Below are 25,726 nucleotides of genomic sequence, written 5' to 3' on the forward strand. Positions count from 1 at the left end.
TGATTTCTGAAATCTAATAAAGGTTTTGATGCATATGCCTATTTGTATTGCACGAGTCAGTCATGCTGTTTAATAAGAATCATTTGTATTTATACAAACAATGATAAAAAAATTATTGTATTAAATGGCGTGTTTGATGATACTGCTGGTGACTCCGTGGCACTCTTTGAGCAACGTGTCCGTATCCTAATTTTCTACCTTCTGACACACAAATTCTCAGACTAAATGAGATTACTGCAGTCCCGTTGCCGGGGTAATGCAATTGTTTAGGTGGATGTCGCTGAATGCATTTCAGTGGGAGGTCCAGAAAGCCTGGGACGCGATTTGACGGGGTAGAAATGAGATGAACGGTTCTGTTGTACCTTGCAGATTTGTACCTTGCAGATTTCCCTCGATTTGCTTATTAGTTGCTGGAAATCAATATTTAAAAAAAAATGTGCGTTGAACATGCCTTTCCATCCCGATCCATGAACCCAGTTTTCCCAGATATCAGCAAAACAATGAGAAATTCTATATATAAAAAAAAAAAAATCAACATTTGATTAAGTTTTATTAATGCTTGCTTTCATGTTAAAAAATTTTGGTGCACAATTTAATTTTTTTTTTAACACACAACATTTGGTTGAAATTGTAACGTGGAACATCAAGTCTGGGGCGCAGTTAAGGGGGGGAGATTAGGACAGTAAAAAACTTGGAACATAACTGCATTGGTGTGGGTTTGTGGCCCAATATGATATGCATTCATGGGGCCCAAATTCTCTAGCAGAATCACAGCATAGATTTCTTTGTATATTTTTTAGGTTTAAAGGACTCCGGAGATTGAGATATTGTGTTTTTAAAGTTTCCTTGGACTCCCACAGTAAATTTTACAGAGCTGGGGTCTCCATAACTTTTGCTGTGCAATAAATTTTGCTGACTGGGAAAGGGGGGGGGGGTTCCCCAAGATTTTTGCCGGCTCGCCTACCCATCGGCTCACCTTGAAAATGCCCAAAATGCCACCTGGCTGTTCAGCCCTGCTATAAAGTTGCAGAAAGACACGACGTTGTACTGTGACCTTACGATGTTACAGATCCGAGAAATAGCGTACTAAGCAGCACGTGTTTCCCTGCTGTGTTAAGGTGGGCCTTAGAAACCCATAACGCACTAATGCAGCTCTGGATGGCGGGCTATGCGTCAGTAATGCTGTCAGAGAAGATTCACTCATTAGTCTGATGTGAACTTAATCAGATTATGGGTCCTTTTTAGTCGCAGAATACAACATAATCCATGGCAAATGGACATCGGTGCCGTCTTTATGATGTTATGCTGACAGTGCCTTTAATCCCACCCCCCACCCCCCACCAATCCCTTTCCCAACTTCATGTTGTCTCTTAATCCTGTATGTTTCAGTAATATGAAGACGGAATTTCAGTATTCTCTGTTGCGGTTGTTTTATTTTTATCTCGCGAGTTTCATGCATTTTTAAGAACCGCGCAGAACATCAGTTAATTCTGTGCTGCTGGAATCCTGAGGATTGCCTTGATGGGTAGTGTAGGAGTTGAAGGATTTGCGTAGTCAGATTTAATTTTTTAAAAAGGAAATCTATTAAAAAGTAACATGCAAAGTAGTTTATTATTATTATTTTTTTTTTTTTTTACATAAGAATTTCAAGAGAAACTGAGAGCCTCGTTTTAATGGGCTTGTCTGGTAAAGTTAGTTTGACACTTGTACTGCATGTATTATTAAACATTTATCTATCCATCCATCCATCCATCCCGGCTCCGTCAACATGCAAACTTCAGTAATTCAAAACACTTAGTATTGAGCTTCCATTGTGAGCCTTAGCAGCCAATAAACAAACCGCCAATAATGAATATCACAGGCTTTGGTGATGGACACAGACTTCCAGACACGCCCCATATTCCTGACGCATTCCTCACCATGACCCTGTCTACTTCACATTCGCAGCCCAATATTTCATTCAAACTGGAGTTCGAAAGCTTGTTGGAGCCGAATGGACAATTTTAAAGACCAACATGGCAGAAAATTCAGTTCTGAAAGAAAGGAAGTTTCGATTTTTAATGAACTTATGAGATGCAGCAGAGATTCATCTTACCCTCAGTAATCTTTAGTTATAGCTTTCAGGGACTGGGATATAGATAATTTAGAAATGTGCTGCTTTTTAAAACACTAAGTAGGATTCCAATACTTTTCCAAGACACGGTATAATAGTATAATGTATTGTTGGTGCGCTGTGGGAGGGAGGTGCTGTCCTGGCAGGGGAGACAGGTGACTGAAACCTTTTGTAGCGATTTGTTCCGCCTGTCTGTTGGGCAGAATTTAGTTTGCTCTCTTTGTGCTTCCAGTAAATCTAGGTCCCGTTCCCATCATACCAGCAAGTCCGTGCAGGGTGGATCTCTGGCTAATCTCTTTTGTTGTTTGATTCCCTCCACGGAGGAAAAAAAAAAGAACTCGAGGTCACCTGCGGTTCCGAACCACATCTCCAGCAGGTCAGTGATCTCAGAGTAGCACATGCCGTTTATAAGCCAAAAGAAAAATGGTTGAAAAGTACGACACCTGTGTTATTCTATTTTGGTATTTAAGTGACAGAATTCCACTAAAGGTGAATTAAAAACTTGCTTAATTTATTGAGAAATGCTGAAGAAGTAAATGAACAAAGGATGAGAGAAGCTGCTGGAATCTGAAGCAGACATGATGCAGGTTCGAAACTGCACAGTTTTGATCTGGAATATGGGACACAATCCACATTATAAGCACTGAGCTAAATGCCAAGTTTTAAATGGCTATTTATCTATTACAACCATTGTTTCAGTGAAAGTTGTATGCAGATGTTTATTACTTAGTAATAAGGCAATATTTGGCTCAACTATGGTTTGTCTGTTACTAATGAAATAAACTTTTCCTATATATAGAGACACAGGACTTTTCTCACTTCTGATCTAAACCATAATTTAGTCTGTTCTTATTTAACATGACACTATAATAAAAATACATCCGAAGTTAAAAATCCTGGAAGACTGCGTCAAATAGAGCAGCAGAGCACCGCCCCCAAACAGCCTCTGTGGGGCAGCAGTGAGCTCAGAGTGCATCCCCCCCCCAGGAGGCAGTGTTAGGAAGAGCAGGCTGCTGTGGGACTTGCTGGTGACCCCAGGGACTTGGTCTTGCCGTTGTCCTCTAAGGCCTGGGCGAAAAGGGCAGGGTTACGGCTGGAGTGCCGCTGGCGTCTCACAAAGGGAAAGACACTGGGGCATGATGGGAAGGAGAACATGTTAGCGTTCCGCTAACACTTGTGGCACTGCCTTTTCTAAGTCAGCCATGTTGGAAAATCCTTGACTACCGTGGAATTACAAACAGAAACTGGAGAGCATCACAGGGGACGCAAAAGCAATTAACATTACAGAACTCTGTGTAGTCTTAGTGACGAAGCTAAGCTGAAGCCAGCAGTTCACACTAAGCCCAAAAATCCCTGGAATTAATCGTTAACAACCCCAGAAACAGAACCTGTGTGTATCCCACACCAATATGAGTCTTATCCCCTTATATAAAATACATGGAATATATTACAGAAAGACCCCTTTTATAGAAGATAATAGTTTTACCTTTTTTTGGTCTCTTGTGGTTCTATGGCTCTAGCCAGCATGTTTTTGTAGAGATCGGACTTTAAATAGCGGGCGTAGGAGTCCTGAGGGTGAGAGGAGAGGCCGAGAGCCCGTTTTAATGAAGCTGTCATCCACTTTCATGGCTGTGCACAGTTAATGCTCCTACCTTCTTCATCAGGAAATAGATGTGCATCTGGGCGTCATCCAGGACAAAACGATGTGGGCTTTTCATGCCCTGCAGGGTCTTCTCCATGGTCTTGCTGTCCACGTTTACCCACTTGCTGGCTCCCGGGGCCAGGAACTGCCTGGGGGGAAGGAAGTGATGAGCCTGAGCTTTGCAGTCCCACTGGGAGTAAGCAAGTGCCACATCAGGGCCTGCTCTAAATTCAACTGGGATGCAAACTGTCCCACTGGGCCACAAGGTCGCACTCACTTGTAGACCTCTTCCACCTTCTGCGGGATCGTAGCGCTCTCGCCGTGCCGGATGTCCTCACAGGCCTCCCAGAAACAGAGGTTCTCCACTGTGAATGAAACAGCGCATGCATCAGCTACCTGCAGGAGGCGCTCATCACGATGCCAATATGGAGGAGAATTGCCTTTCATAGAGGGATCATGATTATTAATTTAGCAGATGCTAGATCCTATTTTTTTTTTTTTTTGAGAGGGCAGGGTCAGTCAGTCCCTGGAGTAACTGATCGACGGCCCAATAGTGAGGTCACTCAGCTGACTCTGGGATTTGAGCTGATGACCTCCTGCAATGAATCCCAATCTGCTGAGTCACACACTGCCCAAATAGGCCCGCAGTGATCAAATAATGAATATGATTCTTACTTGCTGACGATGCCTCCATGAAGCTGATCTACTTGGGCGGGGGGGTCTACATGCTGCTCACCACTGAACTCCTTCTCCAGGTACTCCCTGAACTTGCACCGTCCCAGAGGGTCCCTAAGGAGCTCCGTGAAGCCGAACCCCCATCGTTCCACCCGCAGCTTGGTGGGTGTCTCCACCCTGCACCAGGAGGCGTGGAAGTGAAGAGACGACAGTCACCTCTGGGGGTGTGGCCCTGAAGAGGCAGGATGGGGCGCGGTAACGCACACTCACATGTCGGCATTCAGCGTCCAGAGTGCCGTGTCATCTGTTATCCAGGGGTTGCTGGGGGGGCAGCCTTGCATCATGGGGTCATGGTTCAGGTACTGCTCGCTGAACTTAAGGAAGCTGAACACAGAAGACCAGCCATTCCCAGTTTTAGTCCTACTTTCTATAATCCTTGCAAGTCATCAAATATTCAGGTTCAATGCTGGCATATTCCAGCAAACTGGAGCTCGAAATGGTGACGAAATGATTATACGTCATTGAACCCTATAAGGAAATTCTCTTTTCATCTCCTCCATCTTGCTCTCCATAGGTGAGAGAAAGCTTGGTAGCAAAGGGCAGCTGCCCGTAGAGGCTCCCAGGAACCTGGGGGTTAAGGGCCTTGTTCAAGGACCCACAAGTGTGCTGAAGCCAGGCTTGAACCGGCGACCTTCTGATCAATATTAAGTAATTATTTGCAGTTAAATACAGTTCAATTCAGTTTAATAGTCAACCGGTTTCAATATTAGTTAGGCATCATTAATCCAGGATATGTGTGACTCTGAGATTTATGGTGAAAGATGGATGGGCAGATGGACGAAAGAACGAAATAACGAGGTTAGATTTTCACAAAGAGCAGTCCCCAGCATTTTTGTCAGAATTAACATGAAATAGATCCCCCCCCCACCAATCAGAGGCACAGTATACAGAATACCCAGAGATATCCCCCAGTTAGGGACTAATGTGGACTGGTGTCGAACCAGTGGTCCCCCAGCTATGCTGGGACTGAGGCTGAATCACAGGTGTTGGGGGGGGGTAGGTGGGGGAGGCTGTTATCCAACCTTTCCAGGCAGATGGAGGACTTGACCCTCGAGCGGCCCAGGGATTTCCTGATGTGTTCAATCTGGTGTCGGGAGCCATGAAAAATCACACGGGGAATATAAGAGTCAGAAAAAAGGCACAGCATGGTACACATCCAAGCCCTGATAAGAGCCATGCTGTTGTACCTTTAAACAGAATTTGTCAATATCTGAGAGCCAACAAAAGAAAACGACAACACAGATGTAGATCCTTCCGAAGCAATTTTCTTATGACAGCATTCTTAAGAGCCCACTTAATCACCCTCTTTGGTTGTTCTTGGCAACCATCCCATCAGCTGAAATAGGTTCACTCTAAATTCTTTCAGGCTTACCTCTCTTTTGTAGTAGTCCGCGTTCTGTTCTGTAAAGAAGGAAGAAACAAAACCGTCTCTAAACATGATATAAGCCACATGTTTATGGGAGTTTTACTTGCGCAAAAATGTTCTGAGGGCACAAGGTTCATTGGTTCAGAGAGATAACCAATCAGACTGTAGAAGTGGTGGATACAGGCAACTAGAGGAGGGGGGGGGGGTCAACCAATCAGATGTCTTGTTCCTGCCTCCTCTAGTTCCTTAGACCCACCTCCTCTACAATCTAATTGGTTATCTCTCTGAACCAATCATTTTTCCTTCTGCCCTCAGAACATTTTTGTGAGGGTAAAACTCCCACGAGCGAATCACATGCAAGGAATCAGACAGTAGGAATTCTGCTCACACTCAGCTCCTGGCTTTACTAAGCAGACATCCAGTCTAGAAACCATGAATAATATAGCACTATTACGAGTATGTATTGTGGGACTGCTGACGTACTTACGTTAGCATGGAAAACGAGAGCAGGAAGTGAGGAAGAAGTGAGACAGAAAGATGAGCACAACGAAGTGCTGTCACACTCACACACGAGCTTCCCTCGGATGCCCTCCCACCAAAAACACTGATTATCACTTCACTTCCTTGGGTAATTTGGGGGCCCAAGGCAACAGCCTATTCTGCCTATAGCTGCCATATATATATAGATATTAATATACATATTTTTTCTTCATGACTTTGATCTTATCTAGGCCCCGAGCGGCTCTCTTGTTTGCCCGGATCCGGTCCTGTGACTGACAGAGGCGATAAACAGCAGGTACTGGCATTACGGAAAAAATGTATATGCTTAATAAAAAGCTCAGACCAGCTGGACTCGGGAGTTGTGCCGGTTCCTTCGCTCAGGGCCTTGTTCTTGAACGCTGAATGTTCCCGGCTGCAGAAAATCAGAGGGTGAGAAATCCTTAGCTGAACTTCAGATGAAGAGTGAGCTCGTTTCTCTCAAGCAGACTGACGCCGGTCTAACGCTGCATTAATACCCCTTAGCACTACTGGTCACATTTCCCATGATGCCACTGGGTACAGCCCATGGCGACACTGCCCAGTAGGGGACAGTGTGACAGCTTTCCAAAAGGACCATTCGGTCCTGGAGGGCCAGTCGGTGACACAGTATCCATGATCAGGACTGGGGTACCCTGCTTTACAGAATAAACTAACCAAATGTCGATACTGAATGCAATCTGATTTAACATGGTTTCCTTAAATCCCAATTAAAGTGCTTCAGATCAGCTCAGGACTTAACAGCAGAGAGACTATTTGGCAAATTATTACGCTGCTATTTGCAATTACATCCATTATCTCTCCGCTAACATGCAGCATTAAGCCTGAGCCGCAGGAATAGAGGTCAGATAATGGATCCGGTATTCCGGAGGTGGGATCCTCTTCCAGCTCGTTTAAAAGGCCCAACAAGTGGGGGGGTGGTGGGGGGGGAGACGCAAACACAGCATGTCTGCATTTTAGCTTCAGGCCGTCTCCCAGTCCCTTCGCACTCCTCTCTCCCAGATCCAAGCATCACCAGTCTTAGCGATGCGTCTCGTGTTTCTCGGGCAAAGAGAAAGGAGGCAGGAAGCGGCCATTTTGTCATTTGCTGGTTTTAATCCCCCCCCCCCCCCCCCAGCTTCCCCCGTCCACCTGGCCGTACCAGAGTGCAGAGCGTCCCTGCCTTTTAAACACGAGCAGCACCTGACTGGGGGGCCCTACGCTGCGTGGTTTTTGGCTCAACTGTGTTTCCGTCTAATTGGCGTCAAAACGGTGGGTTTCATCAATGAAGGTGGTGTGTGGCTGAGCGGGTTGGCAGTCGCCGCCTATGACTGGAAGGTTGCCGGTTTAAATCCCACAGTCAGCAGAGTGACATCACCACTGGACCCCTGAGAGAAGTCCCTAAACCCCCAACTGCTCTAGTCTCAATAAAAGGTACATCTGCAAAATAAGCTGAATTTAGGATGTGATCCGCAGCTGCGTGGCTGCCATTCCCACCTCCTGATGCCGCCCCGGATGGGGATAATGGCCCACATAAACGCTGATGCTTATTAGCCCTGAGAGATGCTGCGCACCCAGCAGAAAGGGGCCCTAGTGACGGCCGGGATTAAGCCAGATACACACCACACTCTGCTCCTGTCCCACACTTTCATTCTCCACTCTCCTGTGTTATTCATGAACTCCAAATTACACTCAGCGAGGGTGCAGTTGCTCATTCCCGCAGCCTGCTGTCCTGTCTGTCTTCTGAAAGCTCTCGTCCCACAGAACATAGGCTTCTTCCCAGCTAAGTAAATATTTCATGATCACACTGAAGCAGTAGTGGGTTATCAGGCCTGAAGTGATATATTCCTCCCCCACAAAGTATGCATGGAGACACTCTGTGTGTCTTACTTAACGAAGATAAAACTCCCCCCCCCCCCCCCCCCCCCCGTGAATTTTGCTGAGCTCAATGCTCTGGAGATGACGGAGATCGAAAATTATACCGGAAATGTTCCATATGTCCTTACAGATGTTTCCTTTGCCTTCCTTCATTGAACAAACCCGTTGTCGTGGGAGAGAACTGCACAACCCCCCAGCTCTCTGTGGGGGAATGGGACCCTGCCTATGCCTTCCTGCCAATCCTGCCAAGTTTCCCCTGTAAGTTGAAGGATCTCCTAACAGGCCTGCATGTAGATTAATGTCATACCCAGGACAAAGCAATTGCAGGTTAAGGCCCTTGCTGAAAGGCCCAACGGAGTAGAATCACTCTGGGCATTCACAGGATTTGAACCAACAACCTTCCACTTGCTTGCACAGATCCCTAGGCCCAGAGCCACCACTCTGCCCCACAACCTCAAAAAAATCCTAGAATCGCCCCCAGCCTGAGGCGATATTCGAGCTGCCAAGGTGCATTGAGTTCAGGTTTACCCAGTGTGTGCTTTACTCTAATCACAGCATACTGGGTTTTCGCCGGGGCAGATGTAGGGAGTCAGGGGTTTCGGGGGAGGTGCTTACTGGCGGTCTGTTGACGAGCCAGTAGGCCTGTTCCTGACATTCCAGCATGATGCGGTCCGCCTTGCGCCTCTGTTTGGCTGCCCTGGTAGGAGCAGAGCAGTCGATGGAGAGTCAGAAAGCATACTGGGTAATTAGCATATAGCGGTAATCACTGAACTGCAAGGTAGGGTTTTCATTTTTCTGTTTCCTTTTTCACTTAGAAATGGATTTCCGACTCTAGTGTTTAGGCTGAGGTCTGATTTAACAGATAGGAGGGAAATTATGACCACACACCATGTTACTTTTTAATTTAGGTAACATCATCATCCTCTTAATACGAGATTTATTCATCCATTCTCATCTGTCCCCTTGTGTGCATTTATGAAATTGATTTCATAGCTCGATGCGACAGTATTCCCGGGCTGGGGTGGGGTTTACCTGAGCTGCTCCTTCGCCTGCATCACCACGAAGTCCCAGGTGTGGTTGATCCGTTTGTGCAACATGTTGTAGCTGTCCTGCGGAGACGATGTTTAAATGCGACATTGCCAGGTCGCACGGCTGGCTGCGTTGCTGCATGGGTTCACGTTATGACTCACAGGCCGAACCCCTCCCAGGATATCAGCTGGCAGTGTCGGATTCACAAACCCTCTTACTGATGAGAACCAAAAATGCGTTGACCCTGACGCAACACAGTTGGTGGATGTCTATGTGCGATCCTACTATGTTGCATAATTGGTGGGAGGTTTTCTTACACAAAAATGTTCTGAGGGCAGAAGGAAAATGATTGGTTCGGATAGATAACCAATCAGATTGCAGAGGAGGCAGGACCAAGACATCTGATTGGTTGCTCCTGCCTCCTCTAGTTGCTCGGATCCACCTCATGTACAATCTAATTGGTTATCTCTCTGAACCAATCATTTTTCCTTCTACCCTCATAATATTTTGTGTAAGTAAAACTCCCATGAGCATTCAGCTATCACATGATCTCATCAAGCAATGCTTCAGACCAGCGAATAAGAATAGCATTGAAATGTACATAAATAAAAATTTTCTCTTACCTTTTCATAGTCTATCAGCTGCCCTTGCTTTCTGATATTCTTCTTAGTCAAATAAATCGCTTTAGAAGAGCAAAAGAAAGACATGGCAAGAAACTGTGTTTTTCTATTATTCTAGTAAAGGGAAGTAATGATGTAATAGGCGAGCACATGATTAATAATTGGTAATCACCGTAATCTAGCTCGGAGGCTGGCCACTGCTGAGAGCTCCAGAAGTACGGAGTCTAGCAAAAAGGAGATGCTGTCATTTGAAACTATTCAGAAGCAGCGTGACAAAGGTGCTTTGTGATTTAACATGTCAGGGACAAGGCGGGTGGAAGGCATTTTGCTACTTTAACTGGCATTGGTTCTCATACATCAGTGTTTCCCAATCCGGTCCTCGGCGACACACAGATGATCCACGTTTTTGCTCCCTCCCAGCTCCCTACCAGACAGTCTACGTTTTTGCACCCTCTCAGCTCTGGAGCCCGGACCAGATTGAGAAATACTGTCCTACACGGTAATTCCGCAGTCTCTCCAACGAATAGTTTCGATATGCGTGCCCCCCCACATGGCCACCACCCTCTCGCGCTGCCCTCCATCTGAAGAAACCGTGGTTTTAGGTTACCTGGAAGCGATACGGCGTCTCGTCGGGCCGCAGGACGAGCGTCCTGGGGTCCTTTAGGGGGTAAATGTAGCCGTGCTTCACGATCAGATTCCCCACATGAAGTGCCTCTGAAAACACACAAAGTGGTCACTCATTTCCACGTAAACTACTCAAAGCTCAAACAAATCCACTACTCGTAGCCCAGATTTAGGCATAGTAATTCTCTAAATTTTTGTCAGTGGAATACAGTAGAACACACGATAACTAGAAACTGAGTAGGCATATTATATTTTATTTTACGGTATAGCAAGTAACTGGAAAAAACGTTGACATGGTGCACAGAATAAGCCGTGGGGATGGTGCATTCCTCATCGGAACTATAATTAATTACGAGTAATTGGGACTTTCCACTTTCCGGCTGCCTCCGCGGCCATTGGCAGTCAGGCGCTCCCGGGGGTTTCAGACCGGCGCAGCAACAGCGCTGCTAGGGGGAAGCCTAGTGTTTACAGGGAGGGGTAACTGCTTACCGGGGCAACAGGTTTTTTGCCCATTCAAGTCTGTTAATGCATCTGCCATCTACTGCCTAAAAGTCCCCTCCTTTCCATTCCGACTTCTTTTCCAATCTGGGCTGTAAATCAGGGAAATCTGCTCCCTTGCTATTTAAAACCTCATCTGCATCGCCCGGGAATTCAGGACAACAGCGTCTTGCAGAAGTGCATAATGAGGGAGACGGATAGCGATATTTCTCCAGGCATGACTGACTGCCTCTGGCTATCAGCGAAGTTTGCATCGGGACTATCAAACCGTACAGCTCAGCATGCGTAGCGGCGCGACTCGGGACTGGCCTACAGATTATTTGTACTAATAGCCTCTCAGCAGAAAGATAAATAATTCAGCAGATAAATTGACGCCAGGGGAAGAAAATCCCAAAAGCTTCAGGCGAATGGGGTGTCTATGTTATGGACAAGCTCAATTCTGACATTTATTAATTCACAGGCTCAGCAATATCAATGGAACAGAACATGCTTCTGTCAGACACGTGAATTGCATATGCTTACACATAAATGCAGCTAGGCTAATCTGTTGTATGGATGACAAATTCTATTACTTCATTTGTATTTATTATTCAAAAGACTCGTTTATTTCTGTTATTTTATTACAAAAAAAAAAAAACCTGATGACGTCTTTCGCCAGCAGGGGCGCCATCGTCGTCACGAAGGGAAAAAAACAATCGATTAACCTCACATAAGAGCACCAGGTAACGCTTCCCTACATACTTCTCGGCCCTACCTTCTTCCATGATGGAGTACTTCTGAATTAGCCACTCCACGATATCATTTCCTGGGAAGGCATAGCGAGGAAGGCATCTAGTTAGAGTCGAGAAATGCATTAAGCCGTCATAAATCAAAAACGCTGAACTCGATAAATAAATTACATAAATAAATATGAGCGCAAGGAGATCGATGACAGTCTTAATGCACAGGATTCCCGAAGACCGCCGATGTATGGGCTTTCCTGTGAAGGGCTTAAATGACCATTAGGACCCGGCCCCCGGGACACTGCACGGCCGGGTGTAAGACAACCCGGGCGGCACGAAAAATTATTTTTAAAAAGTAAAATATGTATCGTGCACCTGTCATCGCATGTGGAATCACTGTGATTAACAGTCTTTGATTCTTCATCTTTATCCCCATGTCGGGATCTTGCATCGCCACAATGACTTGTTCAATCTGGGATAAGAAGAATAGTCAAAATCGTGAAATCAAGGTGACGACAGACATAGTGAAAACGTTCAACCTAGTAATATAATAATTGCTTAATGTGTGATTTGATATGTAATCGTTATATTCATCATTAAATCACCGGAGAGACACACTCATATATTTAGGCATATATATAAGTAAACTACAAGATTTTTCCTCTGACTATCTTAACTGCACGTCAAAGACGTTATCGGATATTCCCGACTACAGACTTTCGGTTTGATCATTTATTCGCGTTATTAATTCGGCTCCTGATTACATTAAACTAAACATGCTCAGATTGTTACAACCTTTGCTTGTCGGTTATTTTTGGGATCTTTCTGGATGGGCTCAAGGCGGGGTCTGTAAGCACAAGCAAACTGCCAGCACTTTTGTTTTACATGAAAATAGTTTGATGTCGGCCTATTGCGTTATTGTCTGGCTATAATTTGGAGGCAATATTAAACAATAGGCCCATATATTGTAAATATACATGTTGTGTTGTTTTGTTGTTATCACAAACGTATAGCCTGATCATAAATTTCATGGATACCTGGATGTTGTATGTTCCATTATATTTATGAATGAATGATTTATGTGAAGTCTGGCTTAGATTCGAGAATTAATCATATAGATTAAAAAAAGTTTTCATTTAAAACTTATCTCATATAATAAAATCCTCGTCCGAACGAACATATGTCAGAATGAAAAAACATTTAAATTATTTTTGTGATGCATCAGTATCAATAGCTACAACGTCATAACAGATATAGATATAATGCGGTTCATACTTTTGAAGTTGATGCGTATCTCCCGAAAAAAATCAACTCCAGAAGAGTCCGCGTCTGTAAATGCCTGAACTTCGGAATCGATCCTACCTTTGTTAGGCGCGGCATCTGTGTCTTGCAGCTGTTCCCTTGGATAAAGATGTTAATTGTCATGCTTACAGCATCTCGATCTCCGGCGTTTGTGAAGTTGGGATTGATGCTGTCCTGTGTTTTTTTTTTCCTTCCACACTTAAGCTCTGCTTGTTACTGCCCCATAGCGGAGCGCAAGTGAAACGGACTACCGGAGATTTGCACTGTTTTTCTGTTAGTGTGTATAATCAAAATATGACTCAGTTTGGCCAGTTAGAAAAATATGATAATAGAAAAGTATTCTTTTCCTCTCACTTTTTTTTCTTGATTTAATTACCGACTTCACGTACTTACACTGTGTCCCGTTGCACGATGTAATATTGCGAAACTATGATTTTGTGGCAGTGTTTTGTAAAGGAATTTTCCGTTTAATCATCGTCTTAGTATAAAGCTATATGGTTGTTCTGGTATCAGTGGACGTACATTATGTATTTTTTCTTCTCTTGAGCACCATGGTCATGACATGAAGCTCAGTCATTGATTACTCGCAAATGTTAGTAGTCATCCGCTGTTTATCTTGAAGATGTAAAAGTAGTGCGCGTACATCTCCTCGTTAGTATAGTGGTGAGTATCCCCGCCTGTCACGCGGGAGACCGGGGTTCGATTCCCCGACGGGGAGAGTCTGCATCTTTTTGCCTCGGTCTCAAAAGGCACCAAGCTAGAACCGGCCCCGTGTTAGTGGAAACGGGGCTTGTGACTTGTACTCATGCATAATATTCTGCGGGTCGCTCAGCAGCGCAGCATATGAAACTAGACTCGGATTGTAAGTGTGTGGTTTTGATAATTGATGTATGGATGGATGGATCCTTAATAAGAGATATAAACAATAAGGTCCAGTCGCCAACTAATCATGTAAAATACGTCATAAACTCATGGTTGTTAAACCCAGAATAAAAATGAAGACGTATAACTAGGAAAGTCAACTTGCACATTTCAATTTTGGTTCGATATAATCACGTTGTCCTTAACCCTCCAGTGCAGGAGGGGACGGTAATGCGCATCGAATGTTTCCGAACCTGTGTGTGATACAACCGAGGAAGAGCCGATGACTTCGGGGGAGGAGGGGCAGGCGACTCGGAAGAAAAAGCAGCAGAACCCAATGCAGCCTGTAGCCCATTCAAAGGCCTACTGTTGGACCTCTGCTTATTTTGCAATACGTCTTTAGTACGGACTGAAAAATGTCCGATTTCGATGAGTTTGAGAAGCAGTTAAGCGAAAATCGGCAAGGTAAGTTTGGCTTTGAAGATCGGTGTATGCTCCCTGTTTTAGGGTAATAAAGTGGCCGGCGTGTCCTAGCGCCGAGGATGGTGCGGAGGGCACTTCTGCTGGTTCCGAAAAGAAAAGCGCGGCTGGGAAATCGGTGCCTTTTATCCGAGCGCTCGCCGATTCTGAAACCTGCCCGATTCTTCTTCTCCCAGCTGCCGCAGGATCCCCGAAAACTGACCGCTTTGGTAAATCAGTGACATTCTTTGCTTGGCATTGTTATAGAGATCGCTAGGCCTGCATCCATCAGTGCCCGGCGTACATAACATGGACATTTCAATGAAACGTTATTGGGGTGCACTCGATGTGAAAGCCTGCGGTTTTATTTATTTAATTATTTACCATTATACACTTGGATCATAAATTGCGACCCGCGTATTTTCATTCGCAGTAACACACTATGCATGGATGTTTGTTGCAAGCGTTATATTTTCAAGATCACGTTTAAAGTTTTATGCAAATAAAAACGACCGCGACCACTTGATTTAAAGTCCGCACTTAATAACAGTGTTAGTTACTTGGTTTTTAAATACTACGACGAGTTTTCTATATAATGATATGATTTTGTCTCTTTCCGATGCACAATAGCCTTTCCCTTGGGTCCGAAATGCTGGCCCTGTCATCCGTACAGAATAAGTCTTTCTCACACGATCGCCGTTTCTTCATGATGTATAGACTCTAAAAATCAGCCGCGTTCCCTGGAATCATAACAACTGCTTTTAGGTCGTTATTGCAAAGTCTTGCACCTGTATCTACCTTTACAGCGGATAGCAGTAACTAACAATGATGTACAGTTATATAACAATACACATATAACTTCATTAAAGTGCAGAGAATCCAGTAAACTGAATAAACTTAAGCCATACTAACGCAACTGAAATATACAACATGCGTTACAACGGAGTCGAAAGTAGGATTGATTTATGTACCTATCAAATGGCAATCTTGTCATATCAGCTCCTTATCACTAAATCACTAAAATGTCATTCGAAACGACCTGATTCGGCTAGACGAGCACTAAGTGCCGCCGTGTTTGATAAACTAGCAGTTCCAGTCATTCATATCTGCGCTCTGACTATGCCTGCGATTGCGGTAATTGGTTATTACCGATTTACGTAAGATGCATTGGCCGCTCCGTGTCTGTACTTTTGCAGCGGTGCATTACCGTAACGCTGTTATAACTGATGCATGAAGCTGATTCCTCGAGCAGCACCTGCGTTTAAATGCTTCACTGAAAACTGCACCTTCAGGGATTTATTTAAGCTTCTATATGAAGGACCTGCTGGGATAGAAAGGTGATATTTTATTGCTAGTTTAATAAAGTGCTGTCTGTCAGATTGAAACGATATTAATTACCCATCCATCGTCCAACCAGTTATCTTAGTCAGGCTCCCCTGGAGCCTATTCCAGGCAAATTCCCCATACAGAGAGCAGAGGCAAAATTCAGGCCTCCAGACTCGGAGGCGTGAGGCAACTGTACTCACCACTGTGCTCCTATATCATTAATTAGTCTGGTTATGTTTTTATTGTTTCACAACAGACTGACATTCAAGGGGATGTCCTTGTGCCCTTGAAATTATTAGCCATTGAGAGATGGGTGTGTTTGTTTCAGGAGGGTGTGATTGAATATGTGAATTGAATGGAGGTGCTTCATTCTGGTGAGGAAACTGGGGAGTTAGACCCCGTACCACATCTTGGTCTCCGTAAGTGACTTTTAAGGCATAGCGCTGGGTCAGTCAGCATCCAGCACCCCAGGGAAGTTGGTAATATGATTACTCTGTGACTCATGGGCTTCAAACCCACAACCATCCGGACACACATTCATAATCCCTCTGAGTTACACATCTTGGATTTATCGAAATGGATGGTAGGGGGGCAGTCATGTCGCTCCGCCCACCGTCTCACTGGTACCACGGTGTCGTCCCCCAGAGCGGGAGAAGGAGCGACACAAGAAGCGTAGCCGCAGCCGGTCTCTGAGCCGTGGCGAGAAGCACCGCCGCTGGAGCAAGGACTCCAGGGGGCGGAGTCACGAGAAGCGCAGCAGCAGCCGCGACCGCAAGGGTCGTGACCGACGGAGCAGCTCACGCGAGCACAAGAAGCACAGGTACCCCCCCTCACGGTCCCGGTTACAGGCACTGAAGCTGATATCTAGCATGGTTTGAGGCCTCTTAACAAGTTTCTTTCACAATCAACCAATTGGTTTCTTCGTGGTGGGAAGGGGGACTGTACCCATATTAAATTTTAACTGGCGTTTATAAGTAGCCCCCGCCATAGCGATGGGACCTCAAAGCCAGCCTAAAAAGTGGCGCATGGTCACACCCTCATGACCTTAAACTGCCTGCGATCCAAAGTTAAATGTAAACATTCTGCCATCTGTTTGTTTTTGCCAGATTCTGAGTGTTTACACTGTATTGTTTGGGGAAAACAACCTTCTGTTTTGTGTTTGGGCAGCTACTCTCCTCGGAGAAGCCGTAAGAAAAGGACATACAAGTACTGGGATGTTCCCCCTCCGGGATTCGAGCACATCACCCCCATGCAGTACAAGGCAATGCAAGGTTTGGATGCGACGCTTCCATGTGTGCTAGTTCAGTATTGCAAGGTTATGGTATATTGGTTGCAATGAAAGCATTTATTCTGGAGTGCCCTCCTCCCCCCTGCTGGTCAAAGAGGGAATAACACTTGGGATGATTTCAGACAGTGTGAAGAGAGCTTAAACCTAGGGGTTAGAAGCAAATGAAGGCGACGATCCGGATGTTCTGGCCGTCCCTGGTTGGGGTCTTGAAGCCCTTTCTCCTCCCCACAGCTGCAGGGCAGATCCCCACGATAGCTTTACTGGCAACATCCACCACCAGCGGCGTGGCAGTGACGCCCACCCAGGTGCCGATGGTCGGCAGCCAGATGACCCGGCAGGCCAGGCGGCTTTATGTCGGCAACATCCCCTTCGGCCTGACGGAGGTGAGTCCAGGCAAAGTCCCGCGTTGCCTTCTGTCATGCATACTGGTGTCATGTGTAGCTCAGTGAGTTAGGACACTGAGCCGGTCACAAGAAGGTTGTTGGTTCAAATCCCTTGGGCAGCAGAGTGATTTCACCATTGGGCCCCCGAGCGCAGCCCTTAAGCACTATTTGCTCTAGGAACTGTCTGGTCCTGCTTCTTCAATGAAATGTATGTTGCTTTGGATGAAAGTGTCCGCAAAATAAATAGATAAATGTACTAGACTTGTCAGTCATTTTTTTTCTCGTTTGCCTGTTTTGATGTCTTCAGACGTCTGCCTGTCTTCATTCAGTGTGTCTGCCTGTCTTTTTAGGAGGCCATGGCGGATTTCTTCAATACCCAGATGCGATTGGCTGGCTTATGTCAAGGTCCCACCAATCCCGTCCTCGCTGTTCAGATAAACCAGGACAAGAACTTTGCCTTCCTTGAAGTAAGAGTCTTTCCTGCCTAATGGCTGCTGTGTCCAGGCGGAGACCGCAGCCTTCCCTGATTAACGACGTTCTTCGTTCTGCCCTAGTTTCGGTCCGTGGATGAGACCACGCAGGCAATGGCCTTCGACGGCATCATTTTCCAGGGTCAGTCGTTAAAAATCAGGCGGCCCCACGACTATCGCCCCCTGCCTGGCATCTCAGAGCAGCCCGCCTTCCACGTACCAGGTCCGTTTTGCTTGTCGCCGTCATAACCTTAATCTTTATTTACCTTTGAAGAGCCGATCGGCAAGGCCAGTTTTTTGTACTCGTTACGGACTGACTGTCCTTCGCAAGCTGCGGATGTCTTGTCATATAAAGAGGGAGACTTTCACTTTTATTTACTTAATGTTGTAAATATTTAGCAGACAGTTTTATCCAAAGTGAAGAATGTTTTTTTTTTTTTTTTTTTTTGAGAAATCAGGGTCAGCCTGTCCCTAGAGCAAACTCGCCGGCCCAGTGGTGTGATCACCAGTGATGTGAACCAGTGATCTTCTGATGATAACGCTGGCATCCTAACCAGCTGAGCCACACACACACACACACAGCTCAGTCACTCACTTCTTACTGTTAACATAGGGGTGTTGTGTGGCTCTGTGATGTTTGCCCATGAAAAGAAGGTTGCTGGTTGGCAGGGTTGGCAGAGTGATTTCACCACTGGGCCCTTGAGCAAGGACCCTAACCCCCAAATTGTTCTAGGGTTGCTGGCTCCTATTCTAGTTAAAAATTCTGGACACACCTACTGAAAATGACTTGTTTTTCAGCAAGATAATGACCCAAAGCCCACCTTGAAGGTTATGCAAGTAGCTTATTACCTTGTGAACTAGGAAAGAGATGGTCCCCACAGCCCCCCAACCTAAACTCTATAGAGCTGGTTTGGGATCAGTTGGATGAGAGTAAGAGTAAGGTAGCCAGCTTGCGCGCAGAACTTGTGGAAACTCGAGGACTGTTGGAGAAACGGTCCAGGTGGGTACATATGTTAGCTGGTTGAGTCCGCAATGCTGTCATCGAAGCCAATGGCTCCTATTTTGAAGAGACAAAAATTTTGTCTTTGCAGTACTTCATATGCATAACTTCCATGCCCAAAGGCCTTTTACTATAAGGTGAATAACAGCTAAAATAGAGACAAATGCATTAAGAGCAGGTGTGTCCATACTTTTGACTGGTGCTGCATGTGTCAGCATCTCCCATGGAGAGCAAGATGGGAGAGACAAAAAACAGTCGTCAAACTGCCCCAGTATTTAGGTATTTTTTTGCTGGAGTTACATTTATCTGATATTATATAGGAGATAACGACGTCATACTGATTTGAAGTTGGCTTATTTCACTCGCGCCGTTTGCTCGTGGTCATTATCCGGCATGTTGACGGTTTGCTGTGATCGGCCGGCTTTGGGCGCCGTGCCGCTCTGTCTGCAGGGGTCGTCTCCACCGTGGTTCCAGACTCGCCACACAAGCTCTTTGTCGGAGGCCTGCCCAACTATCTCAGTGACGATCAGGTACCCCGCCCTCAGTCTCTGTCGCCGGGGAGCCGACCCACAACCCTCCTGTGTTTCTGTCCCACTGCTGCACGTGGAACTCAAGCAGGCATGCACACACACGCACACGCACGCACGCACGCACGCGCACGCACATACATACATAAAATAAACACTCGTCTCTGTGTAACTGATTAGTAGGAAAAGAAAGCCTGTCAAAGTTACCTCACCGCTTAAAATTCATTACAAGATACTGGGGGGTCAAATGTCAGCATCATGTTTAAAGCTAGCTGCTGAAAATAGCCGCACATTTGAGGTTTTTTTTTTTTTTTTTTAAAGATATTCATGGGATTTATTAAACATTTATTAGACATGTAGGTAATGAGTTGACAGTTACATTACGCTCATTGTTTATCCAGCTGTAAATTATGAAGATATTGAGACCCCGCTAATGTAAAAGGTACGTTTCCCAAAACCTCATGTTATCGACTTGCATAGTTGGAACCATTCAGTTGTTATCTAATGTTGTTAGCAAATAACCTTATTAGCAACAAAGGCTTTGGGAAACGTGCCTTACAGCTGGCGGCTTGCCAAACCAGTCACGTAGCCAGTCCCTGTGCTGCCTGTTGCTGGGTACCCTGGAATATTTGTATATCGGGTTAATTGCTGAGTGTTAGTCGGATGAATCAGCCGCGTCGTTTTGCTGCATGAAAATTTAAAATCGAGTCATCTGCGCGTCACCTAACTGACGAATACCTCCACATTGCCGTACACCTGTGTTTGCCCAATCCCAGTCCTCGGGGAACCGCCGACTGTCCACATTTTCGCTCCCTCCTAGCTCCCAGCCAATCAGGAACACCGAATACCTGGTACAGGTGTGCTGAGAGGAAGCAAAAACGTGGACTGACCGGGGGGGTACCCCCGAGGACTGGGCTGGGAAACACTACCATAGACTGTGCTTGAAATGTGGGGGAGATCGACCAAGTCCCCAAACGCTTCAGTATTCGCAGACGTGCCGTGTCTCACGTCCATGTCCGCACACTGAGAACGATGACTTCACATCCCGTTAACAGCGATGGGGAGCTGCGGAAGAATCGTTCCCTACATTGCTGTGTCGCTCGAAAGGCAGAAAATACTTCGGACCTTTTTCCCGGTGAACGATTATCAGCTTCACTGGAGTTTTCACATCGTGCCCCATGCCCTATTCTGTTATGACGTCAGTGATGGATAATATTACCATAACAACATGCACAGATGAGGTCGTCTTACTCTGAAAGTGTTGAAAGGGTCACATTTTAGACATTTTCTACTTCTCATTAGCATCTTTTATGATTTTTTTTTTTTCTTCCTATATCGCCACCCCACTGAAATCGGCCCATTATAGACATAATCCATACAGGCATTTAATAGTTTACCTATTTATTTTGCAAAAGTTAATCGCAAAACGTTTTGCGTCCACCCCTGCATTGTAACATTTTGAGCTCCGGTGTCCCACTCACTTTAGCCTAAACTGTTAAAAATGGCAAGACTCAGCCCACAAGATAGTGATCGCGGTTTCAGTGAAAGGTAAGTGAGAAGTGCAGTCAGTTTGTTTTTCTTTGATTTTTTTCCTCCTTTTCGGATTGTCATCGTAATCTTTCTTATCCAGTGTGAGTCACATGTAATCCAAGTCAAGAGGAAGGCTGTACCAAAGCAGCACTGGGGGGAGAGAGTTTGAATCCAGCAGAACTGTTAATGTATTTCACGTCAAAGCCAGTAAATGTGCCATAGACAGGTGAAATGGAAACCGCTGCTTGTATCCTGGTGTTTACATTTTTTTTGCAGTCCCTGCTACCGCTTTGATACTTACAGCTCTTTCATTTTTGTTCCCCACTTTGTCCCCAGCTAGGGGCCTGTAAGATCGTTAAGTCTTCGCTCATAATTTGTTCAGTAGTACTGACCTACTGCTGCCATGCCAACATGTAACACAAGGCAAGTAAGACATTCCGTCCCTCGCACGGATATCCTCCCTGTCGACGGCCTGCCCCTGTGGGGGGGCTCTGTCCTGGAGTGCTCTTAAGCATATGGGGTCCTTTTTTTGGGGGTTGAAGGCTGGGGAGAGACTTATTATGCTGATCACAGGGTATAAATTTGATTTTTTTTTTTTTTGCCCCTAAGAGAAGGTAGGAGGTAGCGCCCTCTTGTGGCTGCCAGTGTCCCAGGTGACTCCTTTCTGAAGTCAGTGGTTAATGCGGCTTTACAGTAGATTCCTGTAGAATAAGTGAGGAATGATGTTAGCAGAGCTATTTCGTCCTGTTTGGCTTCAAGCCGTGGCCCCTTTAGCAGGACCCTGTGGCAGCTCTTAGCTTTACCTGTGAGTTTATCTCCTGTAGGCTTTGTCCCTCTAATTAACTGCACCAATGTGGTTCTTGGTTTTAAGAACAGGAAGTCAGTGATTCGGCTGGGTTTGTGTTCTGCCGAGTCGCCCCCCCCCCCTCCACATTGTATACATGGAACACTTAACATATAATTAGCTGTTTTTATTTAGTTTTTTTTTATATACCATCTAGCTTAATTATTGTGGCCCTTAAAATCAGATGCAACTCGGTCCATATTTCAAAATTCGTAGTTGGAATTATCAGAGAACTTGATTAGGAATTCAGTTGTGTTGTATATGCTGTAGGATGGGGGGGGGGAATCTGTGTTATCATTCATTGACAAGAATCAAAATAGTTACTTTTGTACGCTCCCAGTAAGTAAGTCATGCAGAAAGGGCACAGGGGGCTTTGAGCTCTAGTGTTGCACCGTAATGTCGAGCCACTTGTCATAAAGCCATTTTCCTGATGTCTTCACTGTTTCCTCATGTCGTTTTGCAAAGTTTAACATGCTGCTTCTCCCACAGTTAAGATTAGCATTTCTAGCGAGGCGCCGTGCCTGGACTGTCGGGCTAATCGCCCCCCCGCGTCTCCTCCTCTTGCCCAGGTGAAGGAACTCTTGACGTCGTTCGGACCTCTTAAGGCCTTCAACCTTGTGAAGGACAGTGCCACGTCACTGTCTAAGGGTTATGCTTTCTGTGAATACGTGGACATCAGTGCCACTGACCAGGTGCGTGAGGTGGGGCAGCAGCTGGAAGGTCTGGGGTGACTCGGGGCTTCCGGATGGAATTGCTGACGCTTGTGTGGGATGCATCCCGCAGGCCGTGGCTGGACTCAATGGCATGCAGCTCGGAGACAAGAAGCTCATCGTCCAGCGGGCAAGCGTGGGGGCTAAGAATGCCAACGCTGTGAGTATTTGCCCTCGGCTGCCGCCTTTCTGATGTCCTAAACCCAACTTGGTTCCTGGGTGCCTCCCAGGAAGCTTAATGCCCCTATTTCTTGGGTTTATTTGGGTCCATGTAAATTTCTCGCTGTTACTCGAGACGATTGGACGATCAGGGGGTATCTGACACTCTTGTCGCCCCCCGGGACAGACGGCCATCATCGAGACGCCGGTGACGCTGCAGGTTCCAGGGCTGCAGCGGCTGCAGAGCTCCGGCATGCCCACGGAGGTGCTGTGCCTCCTCAACATGGTCATGCCCGAGGAGCTGGTGGACGACGAGGACTACGAGGAGATCCTGGAGGACATCCGGGAGGAGTGTTGCAAGTACGGCAACGTGCGCTCCATCGAGATTCCGCGGCCCGTCGATAGCGTGGAGGTGCCTGGCTGTGGCAAGGTGGGACCCGTACTCTCCTGTACCAGTGGCAAAAAGAAGACCTCTGTAGGCACTAAACACAGGCTCATGGGAGCATTTCTTGCACAAAAGTGTTTTGAAAACGGAATAATTTTTTGTGTAAGAAAAACAATCTGATTGGTTCAGATAGACGACGGACAATCTGATTGGTTCAGATAGGCGACGGACAATCTGATTGGTTCAGATAGGCGACGGACAATCTGATTGGTTCAGATAGGCGACGGACAATCTGATTGGTTCAGATAGGCGACGGACAATCTGATTGGTTCAGATAGGCGACGGACAATCTGATTGGTTCAGATAGGCGACGGACAATCTGATTGGTTCAGATAGGCGACGGACAATCTGATTGGTTCAGATAGGCGACGGACAATCTGATTGGTTCAGATAGGCGACGGACAATCTGATTGGCTCAGATAGGCGACGGACAATCTGATTGGCTCAGATAGGCGACGGACAATCTGATTGGCTCAGATAGGCGACGGACAATCTGATTGGCTCAGATAGGCGACGGACAATCTGATTGGCTCAGATAGGCGACGGACAATCTGATTGGCTCAGATAGGCGACGGACAATCTGATTGGCTCAGATAGGCGACGGACAATCTGATTGGCTCAGATAGGCGACGGACAATCTGATTGGCTCAGATAGGCGACGGACAATCTGATTGGCTCAGATAGGCGACGGACAATCTGATTGGCTCAGATAGGCGACGGACAATCTGATTGGCTCAGATAGGCGACGGACAATCTGATTGGCTCAGATAGGCGACGGACAATCTGATTGGCTCAGATAGGCGACGGACAATCTGATTGGCTCAGATTGTCCGTCGCCTATCTGAGCCAATCAGATTGTCCGTCGCCTATCTGAGCCAATCAGATTGTCCGTCGCCTATCTGAGCCAATCAGATTGTCCGTCGCCTATCTGAGCCAATCAGATTGTCCGTCGCCTATCTGAGCCAATCAGATTGTCCGTCGCCTATCTGAGCCAATCAGATTGTCCGTCGCCTATCTGAGCCAATCAGATTGTCCGTCGCCTATCTGAGCCAATCAGATTGTCCGTCGCCTATCTGAGCCAATCAGATTGTCCGTCGCCTATCTGAGCCAATCAGATTGTCCGTCGCCTATCTGAGCCAATCAGATTGTCCGTCGCCTATCTGAGCCAATCAGATTGTCCGTCGCCTATCTGAGCCAATCAGATTGTCCGTCGCCTATCTGAGCCAATCAGATTGTCCGTCGCCTATCTGAGCCAATCAGATTGTCCGTCGCCTATCTGAACCAATTTTTTGTGTTTGTGAAAACGGGTCTTTAATCGGGGAAACGGAGCGGGTAGAGCAGGACGGAACGCAGGCATTGACAAACTACAATGACGGACAGGGCAAACAGGTAAGACCAGGACTTAAAATAGGTCATGACTAATCAAAGTAATCGGGCAAAGCAGGAGACGATCAGGGAAGCACACGTGGGTAATCAGGGGGCGTGGCACACACGAGGAGCGGACAAGCCGGGCATATATGTATATCTATATAAAACCTCATTAATGAGGGACAGGGAACAGAACGGACAGACAGAACTGGCACAGGGGAAGGAGCCAGGACAAGACTTGACATAAGACAGGAAAGGCAGAGAAACAGATCAGAAAGGGGGACACGGAGGGAACAGGCAGGACAAAAGGACCGGGAGTGAACGAAGGGAACATCGGGGAAAGAGGAGCAGAAGCCAGAGGGACGAGGGACAAAGAGAGGAGGGACAGAGACAGGAGGAACAAAGCGAGGGGGAGCAGAGGCAGGAGGGACAAAGACGGGAGGCCAGGGAGAGAAGGAGGGGGAACCAAGAGGAGCCCGAGGGAGACCCAGCGGGCGACGGGAGGCAGCCGGAAGGGCTGCAGGCGGCCGGGAGGCCGGAGCCGGAGGGGCCGAGGAGATGGGGTGAGGGACAGACGCAGGGACGAAGGAGGGAGTCGGAGGGGAGACCAGGGAAGGGGACGAAGGAGCTGGAAGGGACCCTGGCGAGGGCAAGGAGAGAGGGGGAGCCGCAGCAGACGGCGACGTCCTCCGACACGCCAGAGCGGGAGGACCAGCAGGCGAATGAGGAGCCGCCGTCGGGGGGCCCGCAGGCAACCGATAAGACGCCGGAGGAGGGACCGAGGCAGGGCGACGAGGCCGCGGAGGGGGACCCGCAGACGACAGCCGACCCGGAGGGCCAGGACCCGCAGGCGCCGACCAAGCCCTAGCGCCGGCGAGGGAGGGCGAGCCAGGGGGCTGGGCGGGTGGGACCCCAGCCGTGCGTCTGTGTCCTCTCCCCTTATGGGACACAGACATAAGGACCCGTGGCCGGGGTCGGGCTCGTCGGGGTGAGGGTACCAGAGTCACAGGGGGAGAAGGGACTGGAGTGGGGCCAGGGACTGGAGCTGCAGGCTGCAGAGGGGGCGCCTGCCCGGGAGCTGCAGGCAGGGAAAGCGCCTCGGACGTGGGCGCGGTAGCTGCAGGCAGCGGAGACGGCTGCTCGGGCTCTGGGGCCGCAGGGGGCACTTATTTTATTATATAAAATAAGTGTCACACAACCGGGGTGACATGCCTTGCCTGCTTGTGGGATGAGGAAGACTCAGGGACTGGAAATGGGATTAAAACTGAAGATGTGCTCATTCCTTTGTGTATTTACAAATTTTCCTTCCGT

General features: G+C 47.0%; 1 protein-coding gene, 1 non-coding gene and 1 pseudogene across 2 annotated transcripts; all 3 read left to right on the forward strand.

The window, feature by feature from the left end:
- LOC125707666 (H(+)/Cl(-) exchange transporter 7-like) overlaps positions 1-25,726 on the forward strand; it is a 254,198-nt pseudogene that overhangs the window by 135,329 nt on the left and 93,143 nt on the right.
- On the forward strand, positions 13,692-13,763 carry trnad-guc (transfer RNA aspartic acid (anticodon GUC)). Its single transcript has one exon. It is a non-coding gene; the product is annotated as a tRNA-Asp (tRNA).
- Positions 14,219-23,268, forward strand: LOC125707667 (splicing factor U2AF 65 kDa subunit-like). Its single transcript, XM_048974951.1, has 10 exons — positions 14,219-14,371; positions 16,337-16,511; positions 16,859-16,962; positions 17,211-17,362; positions 17,713-17,829; positions 17,917-18,055; positions 19,283-19,362; positions 22,303-22,425; positions 22,517-22,603; positions 22,790-23,268. Exons 1-10 carry the CDS (start codon positions 14,323-14,325, stop codon positions 23,165-23,167), a joined length of 1,404 nt encoding a protein of 467 aa, XP_048830908.1. The 5' UTR covers positions 14,219-14,322; the 3' UTR covers positions 23,168-23,268.

Source organism: Brienomyrus brachyistius, chromosome 14, assembly GCF_023856365.1.
Source record: "Brienomyrus brachyistius isolate T26 chromosome 14, BBRACH_0.4, whole genome shotgun sequence".
NCBI lineage: Eukaryota > Metazoa > Chordata > Actinopteri > Osteoglossiformes > Mormyridae > Brienomyrus > Brienomyrus brachyistius.